Here is a 23,784-nt window from a genome sequence, read left to right as displayed (position 1 = left end):
CAATTCCTCCCACGGTAAACCCGCAACTAGCAGATATTTTTTTACATCCTCCTGAGGGTAGGAGCAGAAACCAGTGTTAACTAGTGCCTTGGGGCTTACCTGCGCGGTAACATCTTCGCACCCCGCACTTCTACCTGGAAATGCGGTTTACTGCGACTAAGCACCGGCCATTAGACTTGGTAAAGTGCACCACCCAAGCTAAGTGCCGGACGTGATGCCGTCAACTGAATAGCTCCCGGAACTTAACCCAGGGGGTACATCCCTGCAATGCTAATACAGTCCATCTGTTTCAGACCATGCAATGTCTGATACAGAGAGAATGAAAACAACGAGGGATCAGATACAGAAAGCAATATACTACTACGTCTTCCGCTCATTGGGGGTGATTCCGAGTTGTTCGCTAGCTAGCTGCTTTTAGCAGCATTGCACACGCTAGGCCGCCGCCCTCTGGGAGTGTATCTTAGCTTAGCAGAATTGCGAACGAAAGATTAGCATAATTGCGAATAGAAATTCTTAGCAATTTCTGAGTAGCTCCAGACCTACTCACAGATTGCGATCAGCTCAGGCCGTTTCGTTCCTGGTTTGACGTCACACACACGCCCAGCGTTCGGCCAGCCACTCCCCCGTTTCTCCAGACACTCCCGCGTTTTTCCCTGACACGCCTGCGTTTTTTAGCACACTCCCAGAAAACGGCCAGTTTCCGCCCAGAAACACCCACTTCCTGTCAATCACACTCCGATCACTTCAACGATGAAAAATCTTCGTTCGGGCGTGAGTAAATCTACTAAGTTTTGTGTTAAAATACTTAGCGCATGCGCACTGCGCACCATGCGTATTTTAGCCTTAATCGCTCCGTTGCGAAAATCGGCAACGAGCGATCAACTCGGAATGACCCCCATTACTCTGTGGAAAGTGTTAATTAGAAGCTCAGTGTTACCATGTTCAAATACTATTAGTAAAGAGGTCTGAACCACAATCAGGATACTAGACTGTTTGTTCCATAGGATAATTCCATTCTGCTTTATATTTAAGACAAGCCACCCAAACTCTCCAAGTGTAATCCTTCCCATGGGGTACACATTAAGGGGCTAATTCAGACCTGATCAGCTTCCCTGACATGCGGGGGGACGCCCAGCACAGGGCTAGTCCGCCCCGCCTGTCAGTCCCTGCCCCGTCGCACAAGGACAAAAGCATTGCACAGCGGTGATGCTTTTGTACTTGAAGAGTAGCTCCCTGGCAGCGCAGCTCCTGCGCGGTGGCAGGGAGCTTCCAGTTGCTGTGCTAGGCGTAGCGGCTGCATGTGACGTCATGCAGCTGCCACTGCCTGCCCCCCGCACAGTCCGGGCACGCCTGAGTTGCCCGGAGCGCGCCCCCTAAATGGCGGTCAAGCGCCGCCAGCCCGCCCCCTCCCGCCCAGCGACAGTCTCTGCCTGTCAATCAGACAAAGGAGATCGCAGGGCTAAGACAGCAGTCGGCTGTCTGGCATGCGCCGGCGCGCATGCGCAGTCCAGACCCGATTGCTGCTGTGCGTTTTTGCGCAGTTCAGACCTGATTGCTGCTGTGCGAAAACGCGCAGCGCCAACCAGGTCTGAATTAGGCCCTATGTGCAATGACTACGTAGAGCAGAGAATCACGAGTGACAAAGCAGAGACTGATGCAGAGGACCTGACCAATAGCGCAGTATTGGGGAAAAGGAAAAGTGGACCATAAAATAGTCATTCCCATAGATTAGCAGGGATCACGCTGGAAAATCCCATTACAGGTTGTGTGGCTAGGATTATCTGCAGCTTCACTCTTCTATGGGTCATTGGCCATGTGACAAGGAAGCCGCTGGAATCACACACAGGTCTATCAGTAAGTGGGATACTGCGCACAAACAACTTGGGTCGAGTCACGTGTGCCACAGCAAGCCTATGCGACTTTGAACTGCACAAGCGATTCACATGCATCTCAGCCGATTCCAACAAAAAGTGCGTTACTGAGTGCAACTGGATGCTGTCACTAATCCGCTGTTCTGTTCGGAGATGCCCAGTGCACGCCACGTTATGGGGGGATGGTCACACAGGTCATACGTTCACAATAGGCGCTCGGAATTGCAACCGGATTACGTGCAACTCAGAATCAGACCCATTGTGTTCAAGGACAGAATAAAGATTAATCTATTCCAAGACTATTAAAGTCTATTCTGACCAGGGGCACAAAGCTCAGAGAGAAGCTCAGCATCAGCCTGGGTCTACTCTAGGTATAAGGATACCTTCAGCATCTCCACAGTGTCTCTGTTCCTCAGCGCAACGGTTGAGAAATGCGTCATCTTATGCACATCTGCACCCTAAGAAACCAGATTTCAGACACGGCAAGGGTGCATTGACAGTGGCAGAATTACCTTTTTCCCGTCTTTGGTCTTCTTTAAGTTCCAAGTGCCATCTGGCGTCTTTTCGAAGAACTTTCTGGCTTTTGGTGCTTGGTCGAGGATGTGAGCAGTTGGTATCCCTAAAACTTCCACAATTTTGTTCATCTGGTCGACCTATCAAGAGATGCACAACTGAGCCACAATTCCAGTCACACTAGTCATATGGATGTATTGTCATTAACGGAAAGACATTTACAGGAACACACAATTTGCCATCATCTCTCTAAGATCTTGACATTCCCAAACCACAGTCCACTGGAGAGCGTTGGAAACCAGCTTTGAAATACAGGATGGGTAACAGTAATGGAGTAACTAATACCATCATTCACTAATTTTTTAAGCAATACACATATCCTAATGACTTTTGCTTTTTAAATGAAGTAAAAAAAAAAAAAATATGGTGCTTTGAGTTCAGTACAAAACAAACAAAAAACTGGAGGTTTGCTAAAGTGCTGCATAGTAAACAAACACCAAAAGGGCCCTACACACAGCGCGATCCACCGTTGAGCTGCCCGACGGCGGATACGGCCGACTCGGCGGCAGTGAAGTTACTTCACTCTCCCCGTCACTCGGCTCCATAGCAGTGCAGGCAAATATGGACGAGATCGTCCATACTGGCCTGCATGCACAAGCGATGGGGGACCAGCGATGAACGAGCGCGGGGCCGCGCATCGTTCGTCGCTGGTGCCTCCACACTGAAAGATATGAACAGTATCTCGTTCATTAATGAACGAGATCGTTCATATCTTTCAGTCATATCGCCCACTGTGCAGGGCCTATAAGACTTTACCTCTAGATGCATGAAAAACAATATTTATGGCACGGCTAGGGTAATCCAAATAGAATTTTAATACCAATAGGTTGCTTGTGTCTATGGTTTGTAGAATCAAAATGTTTTTACATTATTGAACAGCCCTCAACTCCACACTCTGCCTTAAAGCCCACATTCAGGCCCTCACCCAGTCTTGTCACATCCACCTTCGTATTATCTTCAGGATTTGCCCCTTTCCTCCCCCGGAGGCTACAAAGACCCACATTCACTACACTGTTCATCCCTCAGTTGGACTATTGTAACCTCCTCTTATTTGGCCTTCTAGACTTCCACTACTTTCAACTGTAATCCACCCTTAATGCTGCTCTCCAGCTCATCATCTTCTCCAACTGCTCAATCGTCTCACTGCCAGGTACTAATCAGGCTCCCTTACCCTTAACATATTTATTACCAGTTATTTATATAGCGCACACATATTCTGCAGCGCTTTACGGAGACTATTTGCCCATTCACATCGTCGTCCTTCCCCCTCTTCCCCTAATTTACATCTCTGGCCTCATCTCCCAACAGGTCTAGTTACGGCCCTGGGAACCAGTGACAGCGCCGACTTATGTCACCAATTCCTACCTCACCGATTAAGTATACAATTAGAAAATATTCAATTAAATAATGAAGCAACTGATAGTTGTGAACATTCTTCTTACTTCATTGGCTCCACTGAAGAGCGGCTCTCCAGTATGCATTTCTACCAAAATGCACCCAAGGGACCACATGTCAATCGCAAGGTCATAAGGCATTCCCAGCAAAACCTCTGGAGACCGATAAAAACGAGACTGAATATACTGGTATATCTGAAGGAGTAAAAAAAAAAAAGAGAGACATAAATAAGGCTGATGGCGGGCTTTAAAAACTAGCGATAAGTCTGCACTGGAACACGGCACATTAGACGCTGTAATGGCGCGTTAAACTCTTACCCTCTGCCCCAGCTGGCACGAGCTTCCAAAATCAACAATCTTGATGGCACTGCGCTTGGGATTGCACAGAAGGATATTCTCAGGCTTCAGGTCACAGTGAATGATACTAAGTTCGGGAGTCGCCAGGAATAGGAGTGCGGTGCACATCTGCTGGGCAAACTTTCGCGTGAGGTTCAGAGATACGCCGCGGAAGTTGGTGTTGCGCAGTAAGTCGTAGAGGTTGTAGGAGAGCATTTCGAAAACGAGGCAGAGGTGGTTTCTGAACATAAAGTGGCGCTTCAAATGCACTGCAGGACAGGGGAGAAGAAAACTGCATTAGTTAATGCTCTACATAACAAAGATTGGATATCACCCTTAATGTGTCCAGGCAGAGTTACTTATTTCCTTTGCGGATTAAATAACAGAAACCTCTATGTTCTTACACCCCACGTCCAGAACAGAAATAAGTAGTCCTATACGCGGGTCTAGGTCGACAATGTTTAGGCCAACCACTATAGGTCGACAGTCACTAGGTCGACAGGGTCAGAAGGTCGACATGAGTTTATGTTTTTTCGGTGTCGTTTTCTTCGTAGAGTGACAGGGAACCCCAATTAGTGCACCACGTCCCCTCGCATGGCAAGCGAGGTGCCTTCGCTCCGCTACCGCTTCGCTCGGCACAGATTGCCGTTCCAATCGTAGACCACGTGGATCGTTAAGTATGAAAAAGTAAAAAAAATATACATTTTTTTTATAAAAAAAACTCATGTCGACCTTTTGACCTGTCGACCTAGAACATGTCGACCTTCTGACCGTGTCGACCTATAGTGGTCGACCTAAACATTGTCGACCTAGACACTGTCAATCTTCAGACTGGATCCCCTATACGCAGAGAGAACAAAATCATACTTAACTCTGCATCATAAACATAAAAGCCCTCACGGGAGATCAGTCAGGGAATTGGCAAATTACAGCATGCAAAAAAATACCAGACTGGTGGATCCCGATCATTTTTTGGGTAGAATCAGCCAATCAGAGGATTTCCAACGTGTTGGATTTCCCCCGATCCCTGGTCCCACGCATTGAAAGAATGGGGAACTGCCCCCAATGGACAAAAAATAAATAATGAACAATAAGAAAGAAATAAACAAACAATGAACGGAAAGCATCTAGAAAACAAAAAAACAGTAGAACTGCAAAAAGTATTGTATTCTGTATCAACAAATCAGACTTTGGCTTTCATTTTCTAACCTGCAATAGAAAAATAGGAGTTTGAGTCTGACTGGCCGATATCGGTTACACCAGACTGCATAAATATACTGCATAGTATATACAATCACCCCCCTCACCCCAAGGAAAGAGTGGTCATAAACAGGTGGAGTAATAGCTCAGATGAAAGCAGCTTTACCAATATAGTATTTCATCTCTGTATCATGTTTGTTCATCAGCTCGAGAAGTCGGACTTCAATCTGCGCCTGATTTAGGAAAGCTTTCTTGTTCTTTATAATTTTAATTGCCACCCACTCCTGCTCGGCGCGATCGTACGCCTTTACAACCTAGAACAAAGAACAACGCCACCGTTACTATGCAGAACGCTACAGGTGCAAATTACGCTACTTTGCAAATGTTGTTGACAGACGGACTGTAAACGGACACCTAATAATCATCATCATCATCATCATCATCATATCATGGCATGCGTGGATGCATCAGTTTAACTGCAATGACTATCAGATCCTTGGAATTATATCTTCTACGCGGGATGCTGATGGTCATGTGAGGAACGCCGGAATCCCGACACCACTTGGAACCCCGGCGCCGGAACATCGACCACCGGCATCTGAAGTCAAGTATGTCACTGTTAGGTATTAGAGGGGGTGTTAGCCGTAGCCTACCCCCCGTGTATTAGCCGTAGCCGCCGGTGTATTAGCCTTAGTCGCCACTGCCGGTGTCTTAGCCCTAGCCGCCACCCCAGTCAGGTTAGGAGGACAGGTAAAATAATTACTCAGTCCCGTCGCCATTCTCAATAACTGCAGGGCATGAGATGTGCGGTATTAATCAACTGCATTATACAATGCATAAGCTCTGTACTGTCTGGCAGATTGCTGCTGAATTATATAAAGTATTAAAGGGAGCTGTCCCCATTCAGATAACATTAATACAATCCCTTGCACCTGCCCTTTATGCAACATTCATCATATATCCTGCTTTACTGCTCCTGCTTCCTTCACAACAGTCTTTATATAATCGGGGCACAGTCCTTTATGGAGGCTGTCCAGCTCTGTTGATACAACTGTATCTAATACTCAGAGTAGAATCCTAGAAAGGACACAATTCTGCACAGATCATACAAAGCCTTTGATGAAGAACACAACAGGAAGTCAGTACGCTGAAGCAATGTATTTAGTAAAAGCTGCAGAGTCATGTGAACACCAGTCATTTAGCAAGCTGTCTAAGGGGGGAAATCTCTTAATATTTAGATGGCGCACACATATTCTGCATCGCTTTCCAGAGAATATTTGACATTTCATGTAAACAGCAATCATCAATCAGAGGCTTCTAGGTGCGACCCGGAAGTAAATTCCCAGGTCGCACCATTTAAACTTAAGCCGGGTTGTCTACCCGGGATGAGAGTCCCAGGAAAAACCCTGGTCACCCGTGTTGGTGGCTTCCAGACAAACGTGAGACCCGGGTAGTATGAGTGAGCCGGGCTACAACTGAGCCAGGCTTGTTCACCAAGTACATGAACGACTGGTCACATTAGTGCAGGGTTTATGTTTGCACACCATTGTTCAACAAGCGCATGAGTCATGATCCGTTCCTACCTGGCCAAAGGAACCTTTTCCAATCAAAGAGTCGATTTCATAGCGGTCCATCCACTTCTCGCCATTTTTCACGATGTAATCGTAGTTGTCATCATCGTAACCGTCGTTGTAAACCTTCCTCTCCTTCTTATGACTGGAGTCATCTCCCTGTCCTTGCTGATGCCGCCGTTTCTTTTTTGCATAGTAGACCTAGAAAGATCAAAACGCGTTGTGAGGTAATGCAAAAAACATGGGGCAACCGTAGCGCAAAAACACATGGGGCAACCGTAGCGCAAAAACACATGGGGCAACCGTAGCGCAAAAACACATGGGGCAACCGTAGCGCAAAAACAATAAACGCGGGGCAACCTCAGCGCAATAAACGCGGGGCAACCTCAGCGCAATAAACGCGGGGCAACCTCAGCGCAATAAACGCGGGGCAACCTCAGCGCAATAAACGCGGGGCAACCTCAGCGCAATAAACGCGGGGCAACCTCAGCGCAATAAACGCGGGGCAACTTCAGCGCAATAAACGCGGGGCAACCTCAGCGCAATAAACGCGGGGCAACCTCAGCGCAATAAACGCGGGGCAACTTCAGCGCAATAAACGCGGGGCAACTTCAACGCAATAAACGCGGGGCAACTTCAGCGCAATAAACGCGGGGCACAGACAGAACACACCCTAGGTTCAAGTGTTTTAGAAGAGAGCAAATAAATAAAAAGCATTTACTGGAATTTCCTCATCCAAGCCGGAGAGCTGCAGTATAAAGGTCTCACCTCATTAATATGTTTGTATGTTTTGATCAAGTCAATTGACAGTTTCCGTAAAGGTGCTGCCGTCGGATCACGAAAGGTTTGGGGCATCCGCCGCTGCAGAAAGACAAAGTACATTGCTTCAACTCAAATGATAACAAAGACATCCGTACACAGACTGTACACCCACGGCGGCATTAATAGCCTCTTTTAATGAGCTCCCTTTAAAACAAAAGTGGAGGCAGTGATTGGTGGCTGAGCCAGCATTCACCAGCAGTCGGTCACCGGCTCCTAGAGAATGGATAGCCTGCAATCTGAAAAATATTAATTTAGCCCAACACATCACCACTTCCGTTAATAGACTCAAACAGTTACTGCCACATATTTCTGGCCAACCTCTGTGGTTCTGAAATCAACGTTGATCATTGCTTTTCAAGGCTGAGATTTCAGAACCGCTGACGTCAGTAAAGATGGCAGTGGAGGCTGGGAGTGTAAAGAAGAAATCATGCTATATTCCACCAATGGCAGAGAATGTTCTTCAGCTACCGCTAACATCACATACATCCTACTTGGGAAGAGCTAGGCATGGATTTGTTATTTGCAAACCTGGCCTATTAAGCTTCGTTTAGCATATTAAGCTTCTGTTGTGATTAGCAGAACAGAGCGTTGATGCGTAACTCCCACCTGGTTAGCCAGCGGTTGCTGAATCTGGTCATTGTAAGATAAGGCAGATACTTGTTGGTCATTTAGGTTCTGCTGGCGCCGGTCGCCGTACTGCTGATGCGAGTGCGGCATCTGTCCAGCCATCTGCAGACCGGCAGCATGGAATGAAAATGAGGGTGCAAGCCGTACAGACGACGGTTTGCATGCTGAAGTCTCTCCTCCTGAAAAAGAGAAGAGAGAGTTTTAAAAACTAAATACATACTCGCACCTGTATAACGCACATTACATGTTCATTAATTTAATAAAACAAATTCCTTATTCAATTACACAACAAGCTAAACTGTTAATCTGGTACCAGGTTCCCACACCGGTAATCCGGCTAACACCAAAACACATGGCACAACATGGTCCATTCACATCACTTATCCGGCAATACACATATCGGAAGCATTACTTGTTTTAGATCAAGGTTTGTTTGTCTTCTCGAATGATCCAGCCAATACTATCATTTTGTGTTTACTCCAATGTTATTTGCTTCCAACACAGAGCAAAGAGGTCAATCTAAAGGTGAAATAAAAAAAAAGAAAAAAAAAAAAAAGAAAGCACCACCGATATGCTACTGGATACTTACTGCCTGGCTATCGTACGTACCTTAAACCTAGACTATGAAAACATAGGATACAATACATTGATTTGATGGCAGTTTATCAACCAGACACTAGATGGCGCTATAAGACATCTTATAAGAAATTTAAGAGAGCAGCAAGTTTTGAAAATGTGTGGGAAAGAAATCTCAGAAATGCTTCTCCTATTCGGAACAAGATAGATAGATTGATTTGACTGATTAGATAGATAGCTAGATACATCCAATCTCACACTCCTCTTCGTCCACTTTGCCCCACAAATGAATGGCCCCTTTCCTCAACTCATTACTTCCTCCCACCTCCAAGATTTTGCCTGTACTGCTACTTACCTCTGGAACTCTCTCCCTCTCTACAAAATCTCTCAAGACCCACTTCTTTATTAAAGCCTTCCAGCTATCATTCTAGCCTGCTGCTACCTGCTCCTCGTTCACTTTCTCTCCCCTCTGTATCCCCAGTCTGTCACTCCCCTTCAGAATGTAAATTCTCACGAACAAGACCCTCTTTCCTCATGTGCTTTTACTTCCCTCATTTATACCATTGTCTCCTCCCCACTGCCTACGACGACCCAAAAGGGCCCTACACATTAGGCCAGGTGCCCGACGGTCGCCCCGGTGACGGGGGGGGGGGGGGTTTAGTGACAGGAGGAGTGAGGTTTCTTCACTCCCCTGTTACCCAGCTCCAAAGCAGTACATGCTAATATGGACGAGATTGTCCATATTGGCCTGCATGTATAAGCGACCCGGGGCACCAGCGATGAACGAGCGCGGGGCCGAGCATCATTCATCGTTGGTGCCTACACACTGAACGATATGAACGAGTTTTTGTTCATTAATGAACGAGAACGTTCATATCATTCAGTGAAACGTTCATATCGTTCAGTGAAATTGCCTAATGTGTAGGGCATAAAAGCCTCTGGGTTCTCCTGCTTATCTGGGTATTATGAATGTTTATAGGCAATGTCCATGCAGGGCCATCTTAACGGCACTGTAGGTCCAGGGCAAAGCAATGCACTGGGGTCTCTGTAAAGTGCTGCAAGACCCCTTATGGCACCATATAAAGAATAATAATCTACATTACAGTTTTGCAAGCTAAAAGAAATATGTATTAGGTTGCTATGGGTTACAGTACATCATCTGTGTGCCAACAGCAGTCCTTGATAAACGTAATCATTTATCAGCCTGTAACAGGGTAGCTGACTGCACTCGGGTCCCATTTCAAAAGGAGATTTTAGGAATGTAACGGAACAAGCCCATCACAGCGAAATCATCGCCACTTGCGCCCATTAGTCTGGGGCCATAGAAACGGGACACAAAGGCTGTGCGCCCGCATACTGTACAAGATCCAAGGGGACGGGATTACCTGTGGGGAGTCACAAGTCTTAGCATGACCTGTCTGAGTGACTGTGCTTGCTGGGATGTAGTGCCACACAATGCCTAGACCGGCTGCAATCTCATGGAATCAGGGGGATTATGTCACATGCACTAAAGCTTGGTCACCATTACATTCAATAGAGTGAAGGCAGCAGATCGTGGGCCAAATGCATAAAGCCTTAAAAAGTGATATCGTGGAGACGGATGAAGAGTGATAAAGTAGCAGCCAATCAGCTTCCTAACCGCAATGTCAGAGGCTGTCTTTGAAAAATGACAGGTATGAGCTGGTTGGCTGGTACTGTCTCTCTCCATCAGTCTCCACTTTATCACTTTTTAAGGCATTTACATTTGGGCCTATGTCCTTACAGTTTCCCTAGGTCTGCAATAGTATGACCAGGAATACTGCAACAAACTGATGCAATAGTAGACAAGTGAAATCTTATGTAGGGCGGCATGACCGGGGGAGGGGGGGAGGGGGGGGGGGGGAATTAGCAGCTATGGCTGCGTGGTGCTGTAGTTGTTTCTCCAGCCCCTAGCGGCCACAAGCATTGCAGATATTTCCTATTAACCCCCAAGAGTGATGTTGGGTGACCGCAAGAAGCGGTGGATGTGTGCAGTTACACACCGCCTCTAACTGAATACTGGCCTACGGTTTCCTGCTGGGTCTGACTGTGTGCAGGGAAAACACCAGACGAGCTTCTCCTCCAGGGGGTCAGGTTCCGGACTATCAGTAACTTGGTGGAGCAGGACCATGGGTGAACTTGGGTTTATGGAAACGACACCAATATTAGTTCTCCTGCCAATCAAAGCGGGCTGTCCTGACACACCCCTGTATATAAATGGGCTCTGTTCTTTGCTATATTGTATGTAAAGCTATGTCCTCTCTAATCCTAAAGCTATGTCCTCTCTTGGGAAGAGAAGAACTAGAGGCCTCAACAAGCTATGAGTACACTGAAGGTGTAACACAACAACCAAATACACCTGTGCCACACAACACGTCCAAAACCTCCAATCACTCACATGAGGCACCAAAGTATAGATCCAGGGGAAAAGGTAGAGACGTACGAACCACAACTGAAAGCCAAACCCTCTGCATGCCGCATACAGTAGCATTCATTCCAATGGGAGTACTCCTGAATAATCCACCAGGGAGACAATTTACCGCACCGGCCTTCTCGTTTACCGTATAAAAGTAGAAAATAATGTGCGTTGGTTTCCTGCAGTTTTTCTGAACTCACCTCCTCTTAACAACTACAATACCTGCATTATGTCCTCAGTATCTGTGTCAGAGAGGCACTATTTGTCCTTGGGATTGGCGTGCACAGCTTCAATACCACATCACTAAACCATTTAACAAAGAAAAAACCTGCAGATTTCCCCCTCCATCCTAGATACAGCCACGTTATTGGAGGTTGCTACATCGACAACCGTACTCTATTATAGGAAAGAGAGCAAACCCCCCCCCCCCCCCCTTCCGCCCAACAAGCGTCAATTATTAATCCCACAGAACAGGGCAAAAGGGGAGAGGAAATGAGAATTGGGACCGTCTGCATTATCACAGGCAGCGAGAACAGCTGATAAGTGAATGGCAACTTTTTTCCTCAAATCTATTTCTGACCTTTAACTAGTAGATTGGGACGTCCCACGGAACCATTTTTACATATAAAAAGAATGACACCCCTCTTATAATCCGATTTGAACAGAACACATTCAGCGGCTTACCCGACTGTTCAGCCCGGAGTTATGGGTCAATGGGATCCGGCAAAGCAATAAGTGGGATCATTTATTAAGTGGGGAACGCTAAAGACACCAGGACTGGAAAACACGTTCTAGGTTAAAGGCGGCATTTTGTGGCATCTTAACACCTCAGCCTTGAACCAACCACTGAAACTTTTAAAAATGCAAGGCAATCGTAGAACAAACAATAATTTGGTGTGTTGTGGACTTGGCTATGCCCTCTGCACACTTCCATATTTCTGTGAAAGTCTGTGGCTAAGCATTGTATCAGTGGATGCACTTGCCCATTATCAGCAATATCAGATATTACCTGATCATGAACAGTCTATGCATTATCAGGGCCAGGCAAGGTACCACACTCCTTTACAGTCTTTGCATAGTATAACGGAAGGAGGAAAAAAAATCCAGAAAACTTTGCCATTAGGGAAACCAGATTTACAGCCAGAGCGGACTGTTAGGGGTTACTATTATAAATTATATGGGTGTGGTATGAAAAGGCGGCAGTCAGACTGTCGACATAGCTTTAGGTAGTCATTCATAAATGTCAACATGGTTAAAAATGTCAACAAACTTTTTTTGCTTAATTCAGCCTAACCCTAACAATAACATAAACATTGTATTGTCGTCATTTTGGTGTCAACATAAGATGTTCACATTATGTACGTCGACAGAGAACCTAACGACATAGACCCAAAACCCATTTATGTACGCAGCGCCTCCAATTTATGCAGCGCTGTACAGAGAATCTTGGTTATTCATACCAGCCCCTTCCCCTTTGGAGCTTACAATCTACAGTCACGAACACACAAGCATGCACACACACACACACACACTAACCTACCAGTATGTTTTTGGAGTGTCGGTAAACCCATGATAACACAAAGCACATGCAAACTCCACTCATATAAGTCCCTGCTTGAGAAACAAACTCATGGCCTCAATGCTAATAGACAAAAATGCTAACCACTATGCCACTGTGCTGCCGGGTTTCCAGATGACTGGTGCAGTGAAACACTGTCCTAAAGTAACATATGTATTTGGTCCTGTAACGATCCACTGATCTGAATATTACGCCATCCTGCAACTTGATTTCCAAGTGAAATAAACCAGAGTCCGATTTGCTGACACGTGTAAGTTGGTCTGGCTGCATGGAGCTCAGGGCCAAGCACCCGGACCTCTTCCAGCATCATAGGAGGTCTTTGGTCTTCTGATCCTAGGGACCAATGGTCTTCTGATGATGATCCAATGCATTCTAAATGGGTTATCATAAGGTGAGGTGGTCATTCTGATGGCCACACACGGATACTGGGCCCAGTGCCTGATACCCCAGCATGCGGCCAGTATCGGAGCTCTTGCCTGGATGATGCTTCCACCCAAGCTTCCTCTTTAGATCTGGCTTCTATCAGGACACTAGAGAGGTGGGATGTGTCCATTCAACGACTGGATCTTGCCAGCGTGATCGGATACGTGGGAAACACAATGAAAATCTAGGATCTGAACTTAGTAGCGTAAAAGACCAAACGTTGGTGAAGCCAAGAGCGAAACGCAACCTTGTTTCATGGCATTTCACCTACACGGGCTCTTCCCACTGGGACCTTGCAATATGGTGCCCCGTGTACATATAGAAAGCTGCGCACCTGCTGCACACAAACGTTCCCTGGCGAGTGTGCATTACAGATTTCAGCAAGCACTCGGCTTACACAGCAGGTTTCAGGAAACCAGAGTCTCCAGATGTTGCTGTACTTATTACAGCACGACGCTGTGGGACTACAAGTCCCAGCACCCTGAGACTCACAGTACTATAGGCCACCTATTAGAGAGCACTGCAAACAGGGGGCCTTGGTCCAGACGCAGATCATTGCTTAGGAAGGGGAATATACTGTAAGTATGTGTATAATATATATATATATATATATATATATATATATATATATATACACACACACACATACACACACACACACACATACATACACCCACTCACATTAACACTTGTCCAGCATGAACCCCCCCCCACACACACACACACACACACACACACACACACACACACACACACACACACTCTCTCTTCATGCCTCTGATGGAGTTAAGTGCACAGAAAAAGAAATAACTAACCAAGGAAAGGGTTTGGGCAGGGAAAAGCATGTGACTGCGGACTAAAATTATCCGCCGGAGTCACCCCCAGTGCCCACCTGTTGCGGTGACACCAGCACATGCCTGGGCTGAATATTTTTAGAATGCAGGAACACGTTCCAGGTCATGCACCAAGCACTGATCACTGGGATGTGCAGATCAGCTTCAGCAGCACCTCTGCTGCATTCCATGGCATGCAATACCCACCACCATGCATGCTCATATTCCAGCACAGGACAACTCACTCACACCCCCAAAAAAATATGCAAAAAGAAAAAAAATTATATATATATATATATATATATATATATATATATATATTATTGTATATGGGATTAATAACAGCAGTGCATAGGTCTAAGTGGATTCGGGATAAAGGTATTTAAGATGTCCAGTTACATCCCTCTTTCTACTTTGCTCTCCCCAGAATGTGTGCCTGCCTGCAGTGAGCAGGAGCTGCTGCAGATCATTAAATACTCGTTTGTCAACGTCTCTGGCCAGGCAACACAATGCAGGAGCACAGGCGCCGGCCTCCCCAGCAACAGCGGCTAATTAGCATAGCCTGCCACTCTCACGGCACGGCCTGATTGGACGGGGCTCCGGCATCGGCGGGCCAATCGAGACGGCCCTATGCAAATCGACTTGCTGCGAGTTGCCAGGGCAGAGCCGCTTCCCGGCTGCCCAATAGGAAAACAAAACAATAAACAAGAAATGAAAATTGAGCATTGTCACATTTTTTTTTTTGTGAAGTTTGTCGTTAACACTTTTAAGTTTAATCTGGCGAGGGCGGGCGCAGGAAAAAAAAAAAAAAGAGGGGGGCATGGAGGAAGGGGGGGGGGGGGGGGGGTCAGTTGCAACTGATAGGAGATTATATATATATACTCATGCTTGTGCTGTTGCAAGCCATTGGAAAAGGGCAGGGCAATGCAGTGATGATACTGGGGGATTTACAGATAAATCCTGCAGCACTTAGCTGGACATGATGTTGGAGTCACAGAGACTATGCATTGGCTGGGGTGGGGGGGATTCAGTCCCCAGCCTTGTACCTGACATAGGGAATGTCCCTATTCAGCAATAGTGCACTGGGTGCTGGGGCTGCAGCCTTGCTATCTGCTGCTATACTACAGGCTCAGCTCACCGGGATAGAACAGGAATATTATACAGCAAATATTAGGAACAGGTCACCATGGGACTTGTAGTGCATCACGCTGATGTGCATCCAGGAGGTTCTAATCACTAGGAGTGTAAGCTCTTTGGGCAAGGCCTGATGTGAACGTCAAAAATATTCTCTGTAAAGCGCTGCGGCGTATGTGTGCGCTATACTGTACAGATAACCGTTAATAAATAAGCTCCGTCGGTACATTTGGCTGCCGACACAGAGTGACACTTCCACCACCAACCTTGTCAAAGGGAAACCCAAACTATAGTCAGGTTACGGGTTTTCAACTGTAAATGGGGGAATGTGTTCTGAAGCCTAAAAATGGCCTACAGCCTATGCTCCGTGACGGTTGTGTAACTACAAGTCCCAGCGTGGCTATAACTCCTGATGTGAAATTTATACCAGGTCAAAATTATTAATCTGCGTAAGAAACCTTCATAGAAGGTGCGGTGGCACAGAGGTTAGCATTACCACTGCCTAGGGCTAACACATGGGTCTTCAACCTACGGCCCTCCAGCTGCTATGGAACTACACATCCCAGCATGCCCTGCATCAGTTTTAGCATGCCGTAATAGCAAAACGGTGGAAGAGCATGCTGGGATGTGTAGTTCCACAGCAGTTGGAGGGCCGCAGGTTGAAGACCTATGGTATGTGTGTGGTAGAGAATTTAGATTGTGAGCTCTGCCGGGAGAATTTATTAAATATTTTTTGTAAAGTTTGGGGAGGATAATGAAAGGCCTCCTACTAAGTGTAATACTTTTATATCCAATATATAATATTCTACCAGAAAACACGCAGTGGAACCCAGAAGAAACCCGAATCTCCCCCCTCCTCCCAGTAGTGTAAAGGGCCCCATACGCTTGAACGATAATGCCCGATTTCATCCAATTTCTGCCCGATATATCGGATGAAATCGGGCATTTTGGAGGCGTTTCCGATACGATCTGCGTTCCCGTTAGCATCGGATCCACCAAATTGACCGTGCTGCACTAGCGCTCATGTCCGACCCCGCAGGTATGGCTGGTATCGCCCAAGATACACTGTAGGCCGCCCGGGAGGCTGCCGGGGTGATCGCCCGCGACATGACGGTCGGACATGTCGCATAAGTGTATGGGGCCCTTCAAGCTATAGAACTGGATGTAAATCTCATCGCCTTGCAGTACATCCATTAACACCATGGCTTGGAACTGGATTCAGAACCCACATCTCTCACACAGAAGTCGCTCACATTGTGACCCGGGCAACACACAGCTGGTAACGCGGTTTTACACTGCAAGCCTGACGGGCTCAAGGTCATGTTATCGCTGGCAGACGAAGAGTTAAGTGGTCACATAAGCACAATGCATGTCACCCGTCAGATGTTCTACAGAGAGACTGGAGATTGCTGCTGTTTCCTCTAGCAGCTGACAGCCCCAGATCTCCTGCTGCTTACAGAGAGGAATCCCAGCAGCTGCTCAATGAGGAGAACCCCGGCTCCCATCTGACCCATCAAAGTGAGCCCTGTGCAGCCCAGATCCTCTGCATGGGGAGCTCACAGAAATAGATAGATAGATAGATAGATAGATAGATAGATAGATAGATAGATAGATAGATAGATAGACAGACAGACAGACAGACAGACAGACAGACCTGGGTTGGAATCGGTATCTGACCATTTCACCATCACTGCTTTACACAAGGTCACAGTGAAACACCAACTAAAGTGTCTATGTACTAAGCATTGGTGTGAGAGAAGTAGAGAGAGAGAAAGTACCGACCAACCAGCGCCTAACTGCCATGTTACAAGCGGTGTTTGAAAAATGACAGCCAGGAGCTGATTGGCTGGTACTTCTATGTCTCTATTGGCTGGTATTAGTTCTAACCAAGGCTTGGTACATAGACCCCTTAACCCCCGGAAGGTATGTCCGGCTGCGCAGTCCTCTGTCCTGGGATGTTACTAGCTGCTAGCTCCTATCCGGCCATTGCTGGCAGATTCACATTTGAGATGAGCCTAGACCGAGGTAATATAAGTAGCTTATGCCCAATATGGAGCCTGTCTCTATAGGATACGGGTTCCAGGGAACTGCCCATCAGATTGCCATATGCAGCAGACAAAACAAGCGTTCCATATAGGTCAGTGGGGAAGGCTGGGCTTTACCGCTGCTGCCAGGAAATCCTGTGATGTCATAACAGTGACATCATCAGTGATTTGACATCTGGTAGGAAAACCCATAGACATATCCCCACACGTGTCAGCACCAACAGATCTGGTGTATGCTGGTTGGGACAGTGACAGAGTTGTTAGATGACCTCGGATATAGTTGACACTGAAGTAATGAGTGCTGGCAGCGGGAGAGGCCAGAGCCAGGAGAACTTCGTTAAAGCTATGTAAGAAAACACACACAAAAAAGTGCAAAACAAATATAAAAAGGACCAAAGTAAAATAAACAAACCATCGCTTCCTTCCCAGACCCTTAATTGCCATCATACCTTCCATAAAATACACAGATATCCCTAAGCGTAGGAGAATTCGATCATTTTTAGGGTCATGTTTTGGAGTTCCCCCACTTGCCAGGAGTCTTCTTGTGGTTTACTTTATTTAACCCAAAGTGTCTCTGAGAGATGCACTTAGTAACATATGTATTTGGGAATGATACCCAAGGGAAGCGGACCGTCAAAACAAGAGAGAATCATTTAGTAGTTTACAAAAGTATCTCATAATCACTTTGCAGTTTAATGCGCAGAAAAGGGCAGAATGCGGTACAGTAGTGACAATATCAAGCACCCTGGTCAGAAATGAGTAACCGTATTACTGCAAGCATGCATATACAGCTTCTGCCATAACACTTGCAGCACCCTTCCATTGGGATAAGTATGATTTGCCCATGGACGGTATGTCGGCTGTCAGTATACGGACAGTGGCATCCCAACCATCAGATTCCCGACAGCCCCCCCATTAAGGCCCCTATCCCTCACCTTTTCCCTACCCCAACCCTCCCTTCCCCACTGCCTAAACCTAATCCTCCCCGCTTGATGCCTAACCCCCCCCCCCCCTCTAACTGCCTAAACTTAACACCCCCACCCCTCCCCCCCAACCCCCGGTCTCTAAGCCTAATGTTCCCATCCCTACTCCCTTACGCTAACCCCCCTTTCTCCTGCCTAAACCTAACCTACACCCCCTCCCCCTGCACGGCAGGACGCTATTCCCGCTGTGAGGACGATCGGGATGCCGGCTGTCGGTAATGTGACGCTGGCATCCCAGGCGACGTCAGTATGTAGACGCCGGCATTGTGTCCTCCTTCGCGATCCTGGTGTCGGTATATTTGACTGCCGGGATCTCATCCGTCGGGAAGCTAACTGAATCCCCTTCCATTAACCTCCCACTTATACTAAATGTATTATCACTGCCTTAAGATATTACAACAAGTAATGTTCAGATATAAACGGTTTTAAAGTCAGAACTTTATCCCATTTGTTATTTTACGTTGTTCCACTGCTATTAGCTCCTGAAAGCGATGTGGGACCTGGAAAGACTTGTTTCTTGATAACGTAAAAGGCTTCCATACATCTATGAGGCGATTCCCCGTCCCTGCAGGAATCCGCTATCCGCCAACAGGATTCACCAATCGGCAGCGATCGATGATCCGTTATCCATTGGGGAATCGGGGACATTAACCATAATCATCGGGGGATCTGGCCATCGCCTCAATACATCGCTGGTGTATGGAGGCCGTGAGTCTTTCACAGTAAAGTTATTTAAATTCATTCATTTAATCAACATTCATTGATTGCATCAAATCTTACACTATTTTCCATGCATTTACCGTGTTTGCATTGTTTTTATTTATTCAATTATTTTTTCACATTTCTATAACCTCCTTTTCTCTTCATAATATTCATTATTTTTTTAAATTCAATATTCATTTCTATTTGCTATGATTAAAACGGTATAATCATATTGTTAGTTATTATTTTCAGTACCCAGTTCAGGTATTTATCCGCATCACCAGCACCATGCAATAATAAGAATTTACTTACCGATAATTCTATTTCTCGGAGTCCGTAGTGGATGCTGGGGTTCCTGAAAAGACCATGGGGAATAGCGGCTCCGCAGGAGACAGGGCACAAAAGTAAAGCTTTCCGATCAGGTGGTGTGCACTGGCTCCTCCCCCTATGACCCTCCTCCAAGCCAGTTAGGTACTGTGCCCGGACGAGCGTACACAATAAGGGAGGAATTTTGAATCCCGGGTAAGACTCATACCAGCCACACCAATCACACCGTACAACTTGTGATCTAAACCCAGTTAACAGTATGATAACAGCGGAGCCTCTGAAAAGATGGCTCACAACAATAATAACCCGATTTTTGTAACTATGTACAAGTATTGCAGATAATCCGCACTTGGGATGGGCGCCCAGCATCCACTACGGACTCCGAGAAATAGAATTATCGGTAAGTAAATTCTTATTTTCTCTATCGTCCTAGTGGATGCTGGGGTTCCTGAAAAGACCATGGGGATTATACCAAAGCTCCCAAACGGGCGGGAGAGTGCGGATGACTCTGCAGCACCGAATGAGAGAACTCCAGGTCCTCCTTAGCCAGGGTATCAAATTTGTAGAATTTAGCAAACGTGTTTGCCCCTGACCAAGTAGCTGCTCGGCAAAGTTGTAAAGCCGAGACCCCTCGGGCGGCCGCCCAAGATGAGCCCACCTTCCTTGTGGAATGGGCCTTCACATATTTTGGCTGTGGCAGGCCTGCCACAGAATGTGCAAGCTGAATTGTATTACACATCCAACTAGCAATAGTCCGCTTAGAAGCAAGAGCACCCAGTTTGTTGGGTGCATACAGGATAACAGCAAGTCAGTTTTCCTGACTCCAGCCGTCCTGGAACATATTTTCAGGGCCCTGACAACATCTAGCAACTTGGAGTCCTCCAAGTCCCTAGTAGGTGCAAGGCACCACAATAAGCTGGTTCAGGTGAAACACTGACACCACCTTAGGGAGAGAACTGGGGACGAGTCCGCAGCTCTGCCCTGTCCGAATGGACAAACAGATATGGGCTTTTTTTGAGAAAAAAAAAAAACCACCAATTTGACACTCGCCTGGTCCAGGCCAGGGCCAAGAGCATGGTCACTTTTCATGTGAGATGCTTCAAATCCACAGATTTGACTGGTTGTAAACCAATGTGATTTGAGGAATCCCAGAACTACGTTGAGATCCCACAGTGCCACTGGAGGCACAAAAGGGGGTTGTATATGCAATACTCCCTTGACAAACTTCTGGACTTCAGGAACTGAAGCCAATTATTTCTGGAAGAAAATCGACAGGGCCGAAATTTGAACCTTAATGGACCCCAATTTGAGGCCCATAGACACTCCTGTTTGCAGGAAATGCAGGAAACGACCGAGTTGAAATTTCTTTGTGGGGCCTTCCTGGCCTCACACCACGCAACATATTTTCGCCACCTTTGGTGATAATGTTGTGCGGTCACCTCCTTTCTGGCTTTGACCAGGGTAGGAATGACCTCTTCCGGAATGCCTTTTTCCTTTAGGATCCGGCTTTCCACCGCCATGCCGACAAACGCAGCCGCGGTAAGTCTTGGAACAGACATGGTACTTGCTGAAGCAAGTCCCTTCTTAGCGGCAGAGGCCATAAGACCTCTGTAAGCATCTCTTGAAGTTCCGGGTACCAAGTCCTTCTTGGCCAATCCGGAGCCATGAGTATAGTTCTTACTCCTCTACGTCTTATAATTCTCAGTACCTTAGGTATGAGAAGTAGAGGAGGGAACACATACACCGACTGGTACACCCACGGTGTTACCAGAACGTCCACAGCTATTGCCTGAGGGTCTCTTGACCTGGCGCAATACCTGTCCCGTTTTTTGTTCAGACGGGACGCCATCATGTCCACCTTTGGTATTTCCCAACGGTTTACAATCATGTGGAAAAAACTTCCCGATGAAGTTTCCACTCTCCCGGGTGGAGGTCGTGCCCGCTGAGGAAGTCTGCTTCCCAGCTTCCATTCCCGGGATGAAACACTGCTGACAGTGCTATCACATGATTTTCCGCCCAGCGAAAAGTCCTTGCAGTTTTTGCCATTGCCCTCCTGCTTCTTGTGTCGCCCTGTCTGTTTACGTGGGCGACTGCCGTGATGTTTTTCCCACTGGATCAATACCGGCTGACCTTGAAGCAGAGGTCTTGCTAAGCTTAGAGCATTATAAATTTACCCTTAGCTCCAGTATATTTATGTGGAGAAAAGTCTCCAGACTTGATCACACTCCCTGGAAATTTTTTCCTTGTGTGACTGCTCCCCAGCCTCTCGGGCTGGGCTCCGTGGTCACCAGCATCCAATCCTGAATGCCGAATCTGCGGCCCTCTAGAAGATGAGCACTCTATAACCACCACAGGAGAGACACCCTTGTCCTTGGATATAGGGTTATCCGCTGATGCATCTGAAGATGCGATCCGGACCATTTGTCCAGCAGATCCCACTGAAAAGTTCTTGCGTGAAATCTGCCGAATGGAATTGCTTCGTAGGAAGCCACCATTTTTACCAGGACCCTTGTGCAATGATGCACTGTTTTTAGGAGGTTCCTGACTAGCTCGGATAACTCCCTGGCTTTCTCTTCCGGGAGAAACACCTTTTTCTGGACTGTGTCCAGAATCATCCCTAGGCACAGCAGACGTGTCGTCGGGATCAGCTGCGATTTTGGAATATTTAGAATCCACCCGTGCTGTTGTAGCAGTATCCGAGATAGTGCTACTCCGACCTCCCACTGTTCCCTGGACTATGCCCTTATCAGGAGATCGTCCAAGTAAGGGATAATTAAGACGCCTTTCCTTCGAAGAAGAATCATCATTTCGGCCATTACCTTGGTAAAGACCCGGGGTGCCGTGGACAATCCAAACGGCAGCGTCTGAAACTGATAGTGACAGTTCTGCACCACGAACCTGAGGTACCCTTAGTGAGAAGGGCAAATTTGGGACATAGAGGTAAGCATCCCTGATGTCCCGGGACACTATATAGTCCCCTTCTTCCTGGTTCGTTATCACTGCTCTGAGTGACTCCATCTTGATTTGAACCTTTGTAAGTGTTCAAAAAAAAAAATTTTTAGAATAAGTCTCACCTAGCCTTCTGGCTTCAGTACCACAATATAGTGTGGAATAATACCCCTTTTCTTGTAGTAGGAGGGGTAATTTAATTATCACCTGCTGGGAATACAGCTTGTGAATTTTTTCCCATACTGCCTCCTTGTCGGAGGGAGACCTTGGTAAAGCAGACTTCAGGAGCCTGCGAAGGGGAAACGTCTCGACATTCCAATCTGTACCCCCGGGATACTACTTGTAGGATCCAGGGGTCCTGTACGGTCTCAGCGCCATGCTGAGAACTTGTCAGAAGCGGTGGAACGCTTCTGTTCCTGGGAATGGGCTGCCTGCTGCAGTCTTCTTCCCTTTCCTCTATCCCTGGGCAGATATGATCTTATAGGGACGAGAGGACTGAGGCTGAAAAGACGGTGTCTTTTTCTGCAGAGATGTGACTTAGGGTAAAAAACGGTGGATTTTCCAGCAGTTGCCGTGGCCACCAGGTCCGATGGACCGACCCCAAATAACTCCTCTTCCTTTATACGGCAATACACCCTTGTGCCGTTTGGAATCTGCATCACCTGACCACTGTCGTGTCCATAACATCTTCTGGCAGTTATGGACATCGCATTTACTCTTGATGCCAGAGTGCAAATATCCCTCTGTGCATCTCGCATATATAGAAATGCATCCTTTAAATGCTCTATAGTCAATAAAATACTGTCCCTGTCAAGGGTAACAATATTTTTAGTCAGGGAATCCGACCAAGCCACCCCAGCTCTGCACATCCAGGCTGAGGCGATCGCTGGTCGCAGTATAACACCAGTATGTGTGTATATACTTTTTATGATATTTTCCAGCCTCCTGTCAGCTGGTCCTTGAGGACGGCCCTATCTATAGACGGTACCGCCACTTGTTTTGATAAGCGTGTGAGCGCCTTATCCACCTTAAGGGGTGTTTCCCAACGCGCCCTAACTTCTGGCGGGAAAGGGTATACCGCCCATAATTTTCTATCGGGGGGAACCCACGCATCATCACACACTTTATTTAATTTATCTGATTCAGGAAAAACTATGGTAGTTTTTTCACATCCCACATAATACCCTCTTTTGTGGTACTTGTAGTATCAGAAATATGTAACACCTCCTTCATTGCCTTTAACGTGTGGCCCTAATAAGGAATACGTTTGTTTATTCACCGTCGACACTGGATTCAGTGTCCCTGTCTGTGTCTGTGTCGACCGACTAAAGTAAACGGGCGTTTTAAAACCCCTGACGGTGTTTTTGAGACGTCTGGACCGGTACTAATTGTTTGTCGGCCGTCT

At 46.8% G+C, this 23,784-nt stretch overlaps 1 protein-coding gene across 3 annotated transcripts in view; it reads right to left on the bottom strand.

Moving 5' to 3' along the window:
• DYRK1A (dual specificity tyrosine phosphorylation regulated kinase 1A) overlaps positions 1-23,784 on the bottom strand; it is a 155,607-nt gene that overhangs the window by 4,576 nt on the left and 127,247 nt on the right. For all 3 annotated transcript variants that reach the window (XM_063956566.1, XM_063956567.1, XM_063956568.1), the window contains exons 3-9: positions 8,374-8,573; positions 7,714-7,806; positions 6,958-7,146; positions 5,541-5,688; positions 4,157-4,443; positions 3,887-4,033; positions 2,384-2,524 (exon numbers count right to left, since the gene is read on the bottom strand). In XM_063956566.1, the coding sequence (XP_063812636.1) occupies positions 2,384-2,524; positions 3,887-4,033; positions 4,157-4,443; positions 5,541-5,688; positions 6,958-7,146; positions 7,714-7,806; positions 8,374-8,573 (1,205 nt within the window). The remainder of the gene's footprint in view (positions 1-2,383; positions 2,525-3,886; positions 4,034-4,156; positions 4,444-5,540; positions 5,689-6,957; positions 7,147-7,713; positions 7,807-8,373; positions 8,574-23,784) is intronic.

Source organism: Pseudophryne corroboree, chromosome 2 (assembly GCF_028390025.1).
Source record: "Pseudophryne corroboree isolate aPseCor3 chromosome 2, aPseCor3.hap2, whole genome shotgun sequence".
Lineage (NCBI taxonomy): Eukaryota > Metazoa > Chordata > Amphibia > Anura > Myobatrachidae > Pseudophryne > Pseudophryne corroboree.
This window is presented reverse-complemented; position numbering and strand designations above follow the sequence as displayed.